The sequence below is a fragment of the Salvelinus fontinalis genome, chromosome 22 (genome assembly GCF_029448725.1).
Source record: "Salvelinus fontinalis isolate EN_2023a chromosome 22, ASM2944872v1, whole genome shotgun sequence".
Lineage (NCBI taxonomy): Eukaryota > Metazoa > Chordata > Actinopteri > Salmoniformes > Salmonidae > Salvelinus > Salvelinus fontinalis.
This window is the reverse complement of record NC_074686.1, coordinates 29,329,481-29,345,836: the sequence shown is the minus strand read 5'-3', so window position 1 is coordinate 29,345,836 and position 16,356 is coordinate 29,329,481. Positions and strand designations below refer to the sequence as shown.

General features: G+C 40.5%; 1 protein-coding gene across 3 annotated transcripts; it reads left to right on the top strand.

Moving 5' to 3' along the window:
• The first annotated feature begins 4 nt into the window (after window positions 1-4).
• Window positions 5-16,343, top strand: LOC129820158 (mitogen-activated protein kinase 15-like). Of its 3 annotated transcripts, none has more exons than XM_055877103.1 (14): window positions 5-2,838; window positions 4,490-4,588; window positions 5,889-5,918; window positions 6,914-7,004; window positions 9,560-9,690; window positions 9,873-10,036; window positions 11,492-11,631; window positions 11,780-11,837; window positions 11,963-12,100; window positions 12,663-12,768; window positions 13,912-14,251; window positions 14,447-14,580; window positions 15,133-15,285; window positions 15,581-16,343. In XM_055877103.1, exons 1-14 carry the CDS (start codon window positions 2,770-2,772, stop codon window positions 15,773-15,775), a joined length of 1,848 nt encoding a protein of 615 aa, XP_055733078.1. In that variant the 5' UTR covers window positions 5-2,769; the 3' UTR covers window positions 15,776-16,343. The 3 variants fall into 3 exon arrangements, with proteins under 3 accessions (XP_055733078.1, XP_055733079.1, XP_055733080.1); XM_055877104.1 differs by lacking the exon at window positions 5-2,838 and adding an exon at window positions 2,845-4,308; XM_055877105.1 differs by lacking the exons at window positions 5-2,838; window positions 4,490-4,588; window positions 5,889-5,918; window positions 6,914-7,004 and adding an exon at window positions 9,245-9,339.
• The last annotated feature ends 13 nt before the right edge of the window (window positions 16,344-16,356 follow it).

Sequence of the window (16,356 nt, the reverse complement as noted above, 5' to 3'; positions counted from 1 at the left end):
CGTTTGTAAATTCACCCTGGAGTACCAGAGAGCGCTTAGTGTGCTCTGGGCATTTGTAAAAATTCAGAACGTTGTTAGATTGTCCGTTTTGTAAATTCAGAGCGTTACGCTCTCGGGGCGTTCAGAGCACACACTGGATGCTCTGGCCAAGGAGTAGGGTTGATCCGAGCGTTCTGGCCTCTCAACAGCTTGGGTGCGTCTTCTTCGTTGAGGTTTAATGGTGGTTGGCATCAATAAATGTTGCATTACTGCCACCTACTAGACTGGAGTACAACTCCCTTATACTTTGCTTGAAAAAAATAAATAAATACCCTACCATCTAACACAACACTCACAAAAAATAACACCACCCTACTCCACTATTTAAATCTATTTAGTCCGACATCAGGCCAACAACCTGAAATAATGGGACTACCACTTAACACTCTTCTGATGTCTCACACACTCAAATCCCTCTGCAGCTTCCACCACAACCTCCATTTTCTGCGACTTACATTCCATCCCTGCAGTACAGTTGATAACCATTGCTATAAATGCTAAAAATCCAATCTCACTGAAACATATCACTTGTTGACCTATCCCTCTGCACTGGTACAGATCTACTACTCACACCACTCCTCTCAGAATCCCTACCCCTTGACCCATCTTCCTCTACTTTCTTCACTGCCTCAGCGTATGACAACTTCTGCACTACTCTAACTCTGAAACCTCAACCTGGCTGTCTTGCATGGGACATTTCCGATCCCCAGCCCAATGGGCACCCCTACAATTAACACATACCACTACTTTCCTCAATGTTACACATTCCTTCGTCTCATGCCCTTCTGCACACTTCTCACACCTAGGAACCTCCCTCATACACACTGCTGCCACATGCCCATAAGCTTGACACCTGTAACAATGTGATGTATTTGGCACAAAAGCTTGTACAGGATAACTTATATATCCTAAAATCTATTTGTCGGGCAACAACTCAACATCAAAACTCAAAAGAACAGACAATGACTATTCTGTTTCACCACTCACGCCACAGTGTTGCATCAAACACCGGGAATCTTCCCCTTCAGTTGGTCAACTTTTACATTTACTGCTACCCCAGTAATCACTCCTTTCACATTTCTTGCCCCCATTCGTTTAACGCAGAGCACCTCTCTCTCTGACCAGCAAAAACACAAATTATCATAAGACCACTTTTGGTTACCCTCACCAATGATTCCACAGCACCCAACTCTGTTTTCATCCACCCTGAAACCACAAATGGATCAGCCAAAAGGCAAGGGTCCACTTTTTCCAAAAGCTTCACTCCTACTGTCACACTCATCTTTATCCTGACCCTCGGTGCAAGTCTCGGGCTCCAAGAACTTCACCACACCTACCACCTTTGATACTTCGACCTCATTCACTTCCATTTCGCCTCCTGTCTTCAGTTCATGTAACAGTATAACTTTAGTCCGTCCCCTCGCCCCGACACGGGCGCGAACCATCAACACATCAACAACTGACACCCACGAAGCGTCGTTACCCATTGCTCCACATTGCTCCATAAAAGCCGCGGCCCTTGCAGAGCAAGGGGAACCACTAATTCAAGGTCTCAAAGCGAGTGACGTAACCGATTGAAACGCTATTAGCGCGCACCACCGCTAACTAGCTAGCCATTTCACATCCTTTACACTCACTCTGTTTTACACTTTCTACCATTCTTCTTTAAAAAACCATATCCTTTTTTTCTGCCATTTTTAACCGATTCAAGCTCACCCTCTTCCTCCCCCTCTCTCTCTTCGACCTCCTCAGCCTCTTTTTACCCTCCATTCCTCCTCCGTATTCCAAGTATATGTCGCCTTATGATAATACTGCACTTCTCCTGACATACATCTTGTTCTTGCCTTCTCAAGGGATGCCATTTAACCGGCTATTACAATCTCCGTACAGTCAGCACGAACTCCTCGGGATGTAGCGCTCAACAGTGCATCCCATTTATCGATTCATAAAATAAAGCATACGGCTCCTTTAAAAGCTTTTGGAACGGTTGTCACTAGTTACCACAGCAACAAAGTCATAACCCCCGCCTATTTCTACAATGGATATAATTAAAAAGTTATTTTAATCGTAAATTTAACCATACTGCTAACCTAATGCCTAACCTTAAATTAAGACCAAAAAGCGTTTTTTCGCCCATTAATTGTTACGATATAGTACATTTTGACTTCGGAAATCGTACAGCAGCATGTAGTTGCGTCTCCAGGACGACAAAAATAATTACAAAACGAACCGATATGCTTGTTTGTATCCAGCAATCAACACCTGTCGCCGATATCCTTGAACCGGACTGTTTCAGAACTTTCAAAGAAGACCATCGGTAGTTTTCGGGAGGGAGATATTTGTTTAGGAATGTATCGGTGGCCAACGACAGTGATTGATCAATAACCATTCAACATTAGCTCAGAAGGTCAAAGAAGCTAGTTAGCGCGCTGCTGCAAGCAGAACTGGCTGCTAAACAGCAACACATGAATCGTGATTTTGTATTTAGCTAACTGTTTATATTCAACAACTCCTTCAAACGAAAGGTATTACATTTTTTTTGTGTAGCCATATGGAGATTGCAGCTGCCAAGGAAGTTGATACATTGTTGCCTTGATCATGAACGTTCTGAAAACATGATTCAAGTGTTTCCTTGCAGAATTTCTACTTGTGGCTGACTGTTACTTTGTAATTACCAAAAAGGAATGAAAAACATTGCATAAGAGTTAACTATCTAAACAAAGAATTAGGATGAACGTCACGGAAGTGGAGGATCATATTTCTATGAAATATGAAATAAAGAAAAGACTTGGAAAGGGGGTAAGTCATTTTGTCTGTCCCCAGTTTTTATAGTTCTGGGGGAAAAATGCATTTGTTGTAAAAAAAAATAAAAATAAGCATCTGACAATAGTAATGTGGAAGTCAAACTCATGAATGACAGGCTGTATCACATCCGGCGGTAATTAAGTCCCATAGGGGGGCGCAGAATTGGCCCAGCCACGTCCAGGTTTGGGGTAGGCCGTCATTGTAAATAAGAATTTGTTCTTAACTGACTTGCCAAGTTAAATAAAGGTAAATTAATAAAAAAATATATATAAATTGCAAACTCACTGCTGTCAAGCAAATAAATACAAAGAACAAGTGGTTGTGTGTCATGGTATGGATTTGATTGACGTGATTAGTACTAACTAAAGAAATAGTAACAAAAGTCGCTTTTGAAATCCATTTTATTTTATAGAAATAGTCATTGAATTACACACATTGCTACTTTTCACGTTTACCTCCCTAGTCATTCCTTTAAGAACAATTCATAAAATTCCCCAAACTTTGTCTCTGTGAATACTGATGTCATAAACTGGAGGATTATACATGTTTTCAGAACAAGATATTTCTTTCAGCCAGATCAGCAGACTTTGATACTAGGGAAATAGAAAAATCCCTGACTTCTGAGTCCAAAGCTTTTGTTTCGTTTTTTCAAGCCTCCCTGATGCTTATTATATCTCTGAGCTGTATAGTGCCAGGTGGCAAACTGTTGAGTCATGTAGATGTGTCACACAATACTACCTAGAACCTTCCCTTGAGGGGAGGCCATGGGTCCTATTACACAGGTGTTAATTTTTTTATTTCACCTTTATTTAACCAGGTAGGCTAGTTGAGAACAAGTTCTCATTTACAACTGCAACCTGGCCAAGATAAAGCAAAGCAGTTTGACACATGCAACAACACAGAGTTACACATTGAATAAACAAACATACAGTCAATAATACAGTAATGAAACCGACATCAGTGTGCTGCTCACAGTACGTCTTCCTCCACTGTCCCTGCCCACATACCATGCTCGAACCAGTGATCGTATTCTCGCAAACACACGTGACCCTCCTCCTTGACAACGTACCAACTGTTTGAGCTATACAAAAGGCACCAATTGGTTAGCTCCATCGGCAACATTTCAAGCTAGCTGTGGAGTGAACTTTTGGCACGTTCACAACAATTCAATTTTACCTAAGGGGGGAAAAAAACAATGTGCACTATTCCTAGGTTACAATACCAAGAGTACCAGTATAGGTTCCAAGACCGTAACCTTCCCCCAAAAGTATTCCTTGAATAACCTTATTTCCCCAGTTTTCAGTCTGTCTGACAGTATTAAAGTTAGCCTTGCTATGCTCGCTAAGCAGGAGTCACTGACGCCAGAGGGACCAGTGTCTAGTGTTCCCTGATTATGTCTTCTCACCCATTGATGTCATAACCAGTCACCTCTCCTCGGTGTGCTGCTGACTCTAAAAGTGCTTGGTAATCGCTCCCTAGAATGTTTTCTTTCCTTACTCTCCACTCTACTTCACTGTGTTTCCAATATTGTGCTTTGAGTTTATCTTAGGGCTCAACTACAGTACTGTGGCTGCTTTGTTTTACCTTTTAATCCTGATAATGATTCACTATCAGTTTTGTATCTCTTTATCCACTTTGTGTCCAGGCATATGGGATTGTATGGAAGGCTGTGGACCGACAGACAGGAGAAGTTGTGGCTGTAAAGAAAATATTTGATGCCTTCAGGAATAGGACTGATGCCCAGGTTTGTGATACATGATGATATTGGTCATTGACATTGGCTGCTAGTTTTGTCTGCCACTAATTAGATGTAGCTACAAAGGTATGATCTCTTAATATATGTTGTGAAAGTTTGAGGAGCGTAACAAAAAAGTCCCTGTTCAACAACCTTGACTATATCTAATTATAATTTTATGGCAATACTGTAAGGGCCAGGGGTTCTCAAACAACTTGTTTCATTTTGTCCGTTGTTAAAGATTGATGATATTTACTAGAAGAGAGAGACCAAGTTGAGACGCTAGACCAGGTGGATAAGGTATGATATTTAAGGCAGTTTAATAAGTTGCAAAGATATCTGACAACACGTGCACGGGCTCGTCCATTTAGCTCAGAGGGAGCTAGCAGGAGGAGCCCCGACTCATATTGTGCAATACATTTTATACAGTGAAATGACGTAGTTAGATTCTAGTAGTTCTGCTCTCCTGACTGGTCGCTGTGAGTGGAGGGCGGTCCCCTTCAGGCTGATATCAATGTTCCATTGGTTCTCAGTAGTGTTCTTTGTCCTTGGAACTCCCGCCTGAAACAGGGGTTTGTGTGTGTGTGTGTGTGTGTATATGCATGCGCATGCTCGTTGAGTGCCATGCCGGTCTGGGTTGTCTCTTGTATTGACAAGATGTTGAAGCAGACACCAGCAACTGGCGCCTGAGGTCAGAGCGCCCCCCTGAGGTCAGAGCTCATAAATGGTTTGTGTCAGCCATCTCTCTCTGTGTGTGTGTGGGAGTAAGGTTAGTATCTGGCACAGGCAGAACTGGTTCATCTGTGGGGTGCAGCAAAGTGTTACAACATTTACATTACATTTACATTTAAGTCATTTAGCAGACGCTCTTATCCAGAGCGACTTACAAATTGGTGCATTCACCTAATGACATCCAGTGGAACAGCCACTTTACAATAGTGCATCTACATCTTTTAAGGGGGGGGGGGGGGCAGAAGGATTGCTTTATCCTATCCTAGGTATTCCTTGAAGAGGTGGGGTTTCAGGTGTCTCCGGAAGGTGGTGATTGACTCCGCTGTCCTGGCGTCGTGAGGGAGTTTGTTCCACCATTGGGGTGCCAGAGCAGCGAACAGTTTTGATTGGGCTGAGCGGGAACTGTACTTCCTCAGTGGTAGGGAGGCGAGCAGGCCAGAGGTGGATGAACGCAGTGCCCTTGCTTTAATAATGAAGGCATTATAACAATATTATAGCTAACACCGTTAATGATTAAATACAATTAAAAGGACTTTGGCCTTTCCTACATCTTCCCAATGTTGTTTTTTCTCCACAGAGGACATTCAGAGAAATAATGTTTCTTCAGGTAAGAATGAATATCTATTTCAGTTAGCAACAATCGGAAAATTCAAGTGAGTGGTTCCATTGTTTCAAATGGAGCACAACCGCAGCCAGCTAGTGTATATAGCCTGAGTGGAATGGTCATGTTGCTGTGTACACTGGGACCGTGTTTGCATACCGTAATGTTAACACCAGATGGCTCCTGCTTTTCAGGAGGACTCCTTGATGCTGATTAGACCCTGCCAAGTGCTGAACTGTTGTATCTAAAATTGTGTATAACATATTCTGGGCAACCTAGAACCAAAAATCTCACAAACGTAGCCTGTCCACCAGAGATTACACATAACAAAATGGACATGAAAAATTTTATGGCATGGTTTTGTAATGAATGCATAAAATAATTCCATATGTTAAAGACTCATAGTCCAGACAGAGACAGTTTTGTTTAGTTTATTCTATAGTTGAACAGAAGCCTTAGTCCAGGTTCACAGATACAACACCTGTACCATTTTAAAGAGACTACTAACAGTATTGTGGACAGTTTGCAGTGTGATTTGGTGCTTAGTTAATCATCCATAGGGTGGCCATATATTCTGACCTATTGAAAGTGAACAGAAACTGGTCACACAGGGGAAAGAAGACAGTGTGGTCAGTTTTTGTTCCCATCCTCTGCGGCCAGGAAAAACAGAGGCCAAGTCCGTAAACTGTGTGTCAGTGTCCATAATCTGCTATTGTCATCTCCCACAGAAACACTGGCACCATAGTGGAGAGGGTTTGCATCTAAACGTTAAGAACAGTCTAGGTGGTGTTGGTTATGTCACTATCCCTAAGAAGATTTGCAGTCTTAACATTAATTTCACTCAATTACGGTGGTCTTTGAGGTGTGTGTGTGTGTGTGTGTGTGTGTGTGTGTGTGTGTGTGTGTGTGTGTGTGTGTGTGTGTGTGTGTGTGTGTGTGTGTGTGTGTGTGTGTGTGTGTGTGTGTGCATTATCTAAACTGTTATGTATTTCTCCCTGCAGGAGTTTGGCGATCATGCCAACATCGTCAAACTGCTGAATGTCATCAGAGCTCAAAATGACAAAGATATTTACCTGGTCTTTGAATACATGGGTGAGGACTCTTATGTGGATTATCTGTTTACATCCATTTTGAATATTAATTTGATTTCACTTGAGGAATGTGGTGATATGTGAGATGGTATCATATAAAATGCCTATTTGGTAATAACAGATATATAGTACCAGTCAAATGTTTGGACACCTACTGTAGTCATTCCAGGGTTTTACTTTATTTGTACTATTTTCTACATTGTAGATAATAGTGAAGACATCAAAACTATGAAATAACACAAATGGAATCATGTAGTAACCAAAAAAGTGTTAATCAAATCAAAATATATTTGAGGTTATTCAAAGTAGCCACCCTTTCCCTTGATGACAGCTTTGCACACTCTTGGCATTCTCTCAACCAGCTTCAGGAGGTAGTCACCTGGAATGCATTTCAATTAACAGGTGTGCCTTGTTAATTTGTTGAATTTCTTTCCTTCTTAATGTGTTTGAGCCAATCAGTTGTGTTGTGACAAGGTAGGGGTGGTATATAGAAGATAGCACTGTTTGGTAAAAGACCACGTCCATATTATGGCAAGAACAGCTCAATAAGCAAATCAGCAGCTCAATCATTACTTGTAAGTTATTTTAATTGTTTTTAAATGTAACCTTTATTTGACTTGGCAAGTCAGTTAAGAATAAATTCTTATTTACAATGACGGCTTACGGGGGAACAGTGCCTTGTTCAAGGGCAGAGGACAGATTTGTATCTTGTCAGCTCGGGGATTCGATCCAGCAACCTTTCGGCTACAGGCCGGGAACAGTGCCTTGTTCAAGGGCAGAGGACAGATTTGTACCTTGTCAGCTCGGGGGTTCGATCCAGCAACCTTTCGGCTACAGGCCCAACGCTCTAACCACAAGGCTACCTGCCGCCCCTTTAAGACATGAAGATCAGTCAATCTGGAAAATTTCAAGAACTTTGAAAGTTTCTTCAAGTGCAGTCACAAAAACCATCAGAGCTATGATGAAACTGGCTCTCATGAGGACCGCCACAGGAAAGGAAGACTCAGAGTTACCTCTGCTGCAGAGGATAAGATATTAGAGTTAACTGCACCTCAGATTGCAGCCCGAATAAATGCTTCACAGAGTTCAAGTAACAGACACATCTCAACATCAACTGTTCAGAGGAGACTGTATGAATCAGACCTTCATGGTCGAATTGCTGCAAAGAAACCACTACTAAAGGACACCAATAATAAGAAGAGACTTGCTTGGGCCAAGAAACACAAGCAATGGACATTAGACTGGTGTAAATCTGTCCTTTGATATTTTTGTTTCCAACTTCCATGTCTTTGTGAGACGCAGAGTAGGTTAACGGATGATCTCCGCATGTGTGATTCCCACCGTGAGGCATGGAGGTGGTGTGATGGTGTGGGGGTACTTTGCTAGTGACACTGTCTGTGATTTATTTAGAATTCAAGGCACACTTAACCAGCATGGCTACCACAGCATTCTGCAGCGATATGCCATCCCATGTGGTTTGCAATTAGTGGGACTATCATTTGTTTTTCAGCAGGACAATGACCCAAAACACACCTCCATTTGACCAAGAAGGAGAATTATGGAGTGCTGCATCAGATGATCTGGCCTCCACAATCACCCGACCTCAACCCAATTGAGATGGTTTGCGGTGAGTTGGACCGCAGAGTAAAGGATAAGCACCCAACAAGTGCTCAGCATGTGTGGAAACTCCTTCAAGACATTTGGAAAAGCATTCTTCATGAAGCTGGTTAATAGAATGCCAAGAGTGTGCAAAGGGTGGCTACTTTGAATAATCTAAAATATATTTTTATTTGTTTAACACTTTTTTGGTTACTACATGATTCCATATGTGTTATTTGATAGTGTTGGTGTCATCACTATTATTCTACAATGTAGAACATAGAAAAAATAAAGAAAAACCCTTAAATGAGTAGGTGTGTCCAAACTTTTGACTGGTACTGTACATGCATGATGCTTGCATTGACAACTCTTGATTGTGTAAATCACCCTGATGCCCACAAAAATACATTTTCAAGGCTTTGCCACAGTATTTATTATTGGCCACCTACCCTGTGCTAAATTTGATTGGGTCAGCCATTTTAAAATAACAGCACAAAGAATGCAGGCATGCAAGCTGCAAGGTTATTCAGCAGTTTAAACCTGGCACCAGAGTAAAGGGTGATGGGGGAGGGCTCCTCTCTTCTTGGCTGCCTACTATGCATGCTGAGTCCACACATTGGACTTCTCTCTGTTCCCTGCAGTCTAATCTCTTAGTGTGTGGACCCGCATCACTGCACCTGGTGCCCCTGGCATTCGCCCACCGCCACACTTGCTAACATTTTGGGGTCACTGCAGGAGTGCGTAGATTGTTTATGGGAAACGTTACATGTCTGATTTGTCATTCACTTGACTGCTAAATTAATCTTGTGTTTGTGGTTCATTGTGTGTGTGTGTGGAAAGGTGTTTTCAAAGTGTCATTATTCTAAGTGTGGTATGAATGAATGTTCAATTCTGGATGATTTAATTTGTTTACGATTCCTGTTGGTTATTACTGTTTTTACCACCTGTGTGTTGCAGACACCGACCTGCATGCGGTGATAAAGAAAGGCAACCTGCTGAAAGACATCCATAAACGCTATGTTATGCATCAACTCCTCAAGGCCACCAAATACCTGCACTCAGGCAATGTCATCCACAGAGACCAGAAGGTACAGTACAATGGTTAAATTGTCAATGTACTAAGAACTGTGCATATTGAGATTATGACATTATTGCATTTGAAGATGTGCTGGTGCCACCAGTGTGGGTTACGCTATCCAATTCTTCTTTTGTTTATCTGGAGAATAACTATTTTGATGACATGATTGAATTGGGTTTTCTCTTCCCATAGCCCTCCAATATTCTACTTGACACGGATTGCTTTGTGAAACTTTGTGACTTCGGTTTAGCGAGGTCTCTCTGCCAGATCCAGGAGGATGCTGGGAACCCGGCGCTGACAGAGTATGTGGCGACGCGGTGGTACAGAGCTCCTGAGATCCTGCTGGGCTCCTCAAGGTACACACGCACTGGGATTACATGGAGCAGTGCACTGTACGGCCTACTTTTCCCAAGTATCTGAGCCATTCCTTTAGGCTTGAAAATAATATACACTACCGTTCAAAAGTTTGGGGTCACTTAGAAATGTCCTTGTTTTTAAAAGAAAAGCTATTTTTTTGTCCATTAAAATAACATCAAATTGATCAGAAATACAGTCTAGACATTGTTAATGTTGTAAATGACTATTGTAGCTGGAAATGGCAGATTTGTTTTTAATGGAATATCTACATAGGCGTACAGAGGCCCATTATCAGCAACCATCACTCCTGTGTTCCAATGGCACTTTGTATTCGCTAATCTAATCCAAGTTTATAATTTTAAAAGGCTAATTGATCATTAGAAAACCTTTTTGCAATTGTGTTAGTACAGCTGAAAACTGTTGTGAGTATTAAAGAAGCAATAAAACTGGCCTTCTTTAGACTAGTTAAGTATCTGGAGCATCTGCATTTGTGGGTTCGATTACAGGCTCAAAAGGGCCAGAAACAAAGAACTTTCTAATGAATCTCGTCAGTCTATTCTTGTTCACAGAAATTAAGGCTATTCCATGTGAGAATTTGCCAAGAAACTGAAGATCTTGTACAACGCTGTGTACTACTCTCAACACAGAACAGCGCAAATTGGCTCTTGCTTTTCCAGCTGTAAAAATCTGCCGTCTACACTGTATTTCTGATCAATTTGATGTCATTTTAATGGACAAAAATTAAGTTACCCCAAACTTTTGAACGGTAGTGTGTGTGTGTGTGTGTGTGTGTGTGTGTGTGTGTGTGTGTGTGTGTGTGTGTGTGTGTGTATATATATATATATACTTATGAATACTTCATATTCATCATCTCCAGCTCCACCCCCAACATCAACATTTGTGAAAATGCCGCTTTTCTATCATCTGATTTAACCAATAATGAGTAGGCATTTCCTACTCATAGTTGATTAAAATCACATGACGGACACCAGATTATGTTTTGTATGGATGCGGCCATTTTATTTTGTATGGATGTGTGCATTTCACCTTGTAAAAAAAATATATATATATATATATAAGGTGAAATGCACACATCCATACAAAATAAAATGGCCGCATCCATACAAAACATAATCTGGTGTGCGTCATGTGATTTTAATGAAATATGAGTATATGAAGTATATGAAATATGAAGTATATATATATATATTATTTATTTTTTTCTCCTCTTTTTAATGTATATGTTTATCTCTTTCTCTCTCTGTCATTGAAAATTATGTGGGCTGAGGGTGAGAAATGCGCTGTACAAATTAAATATTATTATTGTTCGTTTGTAATGTTAAAATGAGTTGCCCTTTGGCGACATCAATGTACTTGATGTGAGTAAGTAGTAGCCATGCAGAAACTTGCATATTGGAAGTCAGTCCATGAAAATTCTTTGATTTCTTCTACAGATACACAAAGGGGGTAGACATGTGGAGTATAGGTTGTATCCTAGGAGAGATGCTACTTGGGAAGCCCCTTTTCCCTGGAACTTCCACCATCAACCAGATAGAGAAAATCATGAGTGCAATTCCACACCCTAGCCCAGAGGGTGAGTATTAAGTCCTCGCTGCAGGGTTCACAGATCATTGCTCGTGTGCTATTTGGTTGTTGAGCACTAGTAGTAGGAATCAAGTTGTTATGCCCCTAACTGACCAACTGATCATTACCTTAGTAGTGATTTGTGATTTTGTTTTCAGACGTACTTTCGATCAGATCTGAGTATGGTGCCTCTGTGATTCAGAGGATGCTACTGAAGTAAGTCATAGTGGAGATATACTGGGTCCAACAGAAGTAAACGTCTATATAAAGGTGCTGAGTCAGCTGTCTAGACATTTGTAGACATGTATTCACTGCGCTGCACTGTATTTGTCTGGGTCCAGGCCCCAGGTGCCTCTAGAGGATCTTCTGCAATCGTCGGTGCCTTCAGATGCCCTAGACCTGGTGCGTCGCCTGCTGGTGTTCAACCCAGACAAGAGGCTGACCGCTGAGCAGGCCCTGCAGCACCTCTACGTCTCCAGGTACCTTATACAGCACATCTCATACATTAAAATGTAGTGCAGTGTGCTTTATAGGAGCTTTATATAGGCTTTTGTGCTCTAGCATCCATTTCATACATGGTTATCATTCATGTCCAGTTAAATGTGTTTTTTGAAGTCCTTTTTAAATCAGCAGTTGTCACAAGGAGCTTTAGAGTAACCCAGCCTATAGCCCAAAGAGTAAGCAAAGCTGTTTGATGACATAATGCATGAATCCTCTAGTGATGCCAATGCTTATCATTTCTGTTACAAACAAAGGGTTTAAGTTCACGCCTGTTACTATATACAGTATGTAGGCTGCTTCCCAAATGGCACCCTGTCCCCTACATAGTGCACTACTTTTGACCAGGGTCCCTATATTGGGAATAGTGTGCCGTTCGGGATACAGCCAAAGTGTTTTCCGTTTTGTTTGTTTAAGTTACAATGTTACTGAGTAGTGCGATTTGTCAAGTCAGTATGCATGGCTAGTCTTGGATTTAACAATGGATACATCTATTTGTGTTGCGTTGTCATCTTTGCGTTTTTCCTCTTCATGTCACTGGAGATTCCACAACCCAGCCAAGGAGCCAGGTCTGAACTCTGATGTGATCTTGCCTGTGGATGATGATGTCCAGTTGTCGGTGGTTCAGTACCGTAATAAACTGTATGAGGTAATACTGAGGGGAGAGAGGATGATGAACTGAACACCTGTCTCGTGTTCTGTGTTTGGTTCGCTTAGCGTGGACCATTACTGCCAAGTTTTTAACAGTTACTAATACAGTGTTAAACTAATTCCTTTCAGGGGATTATGACTGTGTGTATGTATGTATGTGTGTGTCTGTATATATATATATATATATATATATATATATATATATATATATATATATATATATATATATACATATATATACATATATATATATATATATATATACATATATATATATATATATATATATACATATATATATACATATATATATATATATATATACATATATATACATATATATATATATATATATACATATATATATATATACATATATATACATGTATATATATATATATATACATATATATATATATATATATATATATACATATATATACATATATATATATATATATATACATATATATATATACAGACAGACAGACAGACATATATATATATATACATATATATATATACAGACAGACAGACAGACATATATATATATATATATACAGACATATATATATATATATATATATATATATATATATATATATATACATATATACAGACATATATATATATATATATATATATATATACAGACATATATATATATACAGATATACTGCTCAAAAAAATAAAGGGAACACTTAAACAACACAATGTAACTCCAAGTCAATCACACTTCTGTGAAATCAAACTGTCCACTTAGGAAGCAACACTGATTGACAATAAATTTCACATGCTGTTGTGCAAATGGAATAGACAACAGGTGGAAATTATAGGCAATTAGCAAGACACCCCCAATAAAGGAGTGGTTCTGCAGGTGGTGACCACAGACCACTTCTCAGTTCCTATGCTTCCTGGATGATGTTTTGGTCACTTTTGAATGCTGGCGGTGCTTTCACTCTAGTGGTAGCATGGCTCAGGTAGTGCAGCTCATCCAGGTTCCCTTTATTGTTTTGAGCAGTATATATATATATATATATATATATATATATATATATATATATATATATATATATATATATGAATGACAGATAAAAAATATTGTATATACTGTGACTTTTTCATCTGTCCTGTGAAAAAGATGATTCTAGAGAAGAGGACCACAAGGAGAATGCCACGTCATATAATGCAGAGGAAGAAAGAGGAGCCTGTCTCTATGTCTGGGTGTGACAGTGGAGACCATGGGAGGGAAAGGCCCACTGGGAAGGACAAAGGAGGGCTGGAGCCAGTGTCTGGTAATGGTGGAGGGGACCTTAGGGTTAAATCCCCTCATGATAAGACAGAACACCAGGCTGCTCGTCCAGTTATCACCGTACCTATCCCAGTACCTGTGTCCATCCAGCCGTCCCTGGAAAGGACCAGCCCTGCAGCTAGCCCCGTCATGGGAAAGACTACATATAATCCCATCACACACATTGCCAGTGAGTACACTAACACACAAAATAGCACAATTGTTTAGGAGGCAGTGAAACAGCAGCCATCCCCTCCGGGCTTGTATGTAAGCATTTCACGGTAAGTGACAAATACATTTTTATTTGATTTGGTCCCCCATATTCACACACACCTTCATACTTCATACACACAGACACATACTATCTTATATTTCTCTCATGCAGATGGTTTTGTTCGAAATCTGGCTGGACCACCTCACTATTTTCGCTCCGGTACTGCCAGCAGGGAACTGGAGGGACAGACGAGTAAAGAAAATGTATCTGTACCGCCAGCAGAGGGCGCTGTTTGCAACATTGTTGTAAGTACCACAGTAATAGGAAAAACTCAGATCCCAGAAAAGAGTTCAGTTACAACAGATACAATAGATCATGTTTAATACAATACAAGCAGCAACAAGGGAACAATAATCAGCAACAAATCAAAAAGATTGTTGCAGAATAAATTACCCAGTTTATATCCTCTAAAGATACATGATGTAATATGTATACCGTATGTGTTTGTGCAAGTAATCAGTGTGTCCTTGATCCTTGTTCTAGGATCTTCAGTGATTAGTTGCAGCGTCACTTGTTAATACCAGAATATAATGGAATGGATTAAACTACACACAATTTAGACTGAGGTCTAGCAACATTCAGTGGACACCTTGAATATCTAAAATACAGATTACTGGATAGACAAGCATGTTTAGTTAAATGTATTAGACAGAGACTCTTGATTTATCAAACATTGTGTTGATGATCACTACACAGCACAAGTTATGTGCAGTGTCCAGTGAAAAATATACAATGCATGGGGGATAAAAGATATGTAATAATGTCTCTCTCTTGATCTCTCTCTCCCCATCTGTCAGTCTATGGAGCAGATTCTGCAGCGCGGTCGCTCAGCCCCTGTCAGCCGTACCCGTTCCTTCTCCCTGACCATCTCCCACCCTCAGAACAACCCACTGGTCCGCAGAGACGAGCCCTCTGTGTCCTTAGGGATGTGTGTCATCTCTGCACGCCTGGTGAGTGGGCTATATTAACAAGGTTATACTCTATGATCTCATATACTGTTGCTGCTGTCACTATTAAGGTGTTATGTCAATGCCATACATAAATCATCTTCTATAATGTCCTTTCCCACTGTTTCATTATCACCCTGTTGGGAACAGGGAACTCAGCTGCTGTGGAGTGAATCCTACTACTTCTTGTTATTGGACAGGACTTGTATTGTCCCATATTTACCCTCATAATATTTTGAAATCTCCCCCTCTAACCCAGATTTTCTCTCCATCTGGTCCTTTTGGGGGGTAAATATAGAACCAGCGGTCCCAGTCTCAGTCACGAGAGGCACGGCCCCCTCCTCCCAGGTTCAGTAAGAAGGTTTTCCAGTGTAACGCCAACATGGCGGCTGCCGGGGATCCCCGTGCCAAACTAGGCAGCTACTCTCAGGCTTACGGCACCATCAACAAGACAGAACTGGACAACCTTATGAGGAGTCGACACCACCAGTAACCACCACACTATGTTGGATGTAACCACTGTCCAACATCAGACGGGGCAAGAGACAAGGTGACAGGGAACAGGGAGATATAGGCTAGTGGAAAGTTGGGGGAGGAAAATATTATTCCAACATATAAAAGTTCAGCAGCACAAATTGAAGTAACCGTGGAGATGGAAATCCATGGAGTAAAGTGGCAATGATTTAACAGTCAATTTAACCCCATTTTCTTTATGAAATAATGTCTTGTTGGGAAATGGAGACTATGGACCCTTAGTTTAATGTGCAAGTGTTTTACACCGAAATGCTTTATACTAAACTAGAGGGAACAAGACATAGCAGTGTAAATGTATGTTAATTGAGTCAGGCAATACTTTTGTAAAACGGAACATTTGTAATTTTGTGTATAAGTAAATGACTATTTTAGCCATCATTTCCTGGCAAGCAAATTCAATATACTTTAATGCAAAATGGTGCTTCCAACACAGTAAAATAAATATTGACAGTTGATGTATGTAAAGCAAACCTGTAGTTTCATATTAAAAAGATGACCGCAAGCAATTGTGACTACTTTCTTTTAAACCTTTGTGTGAAT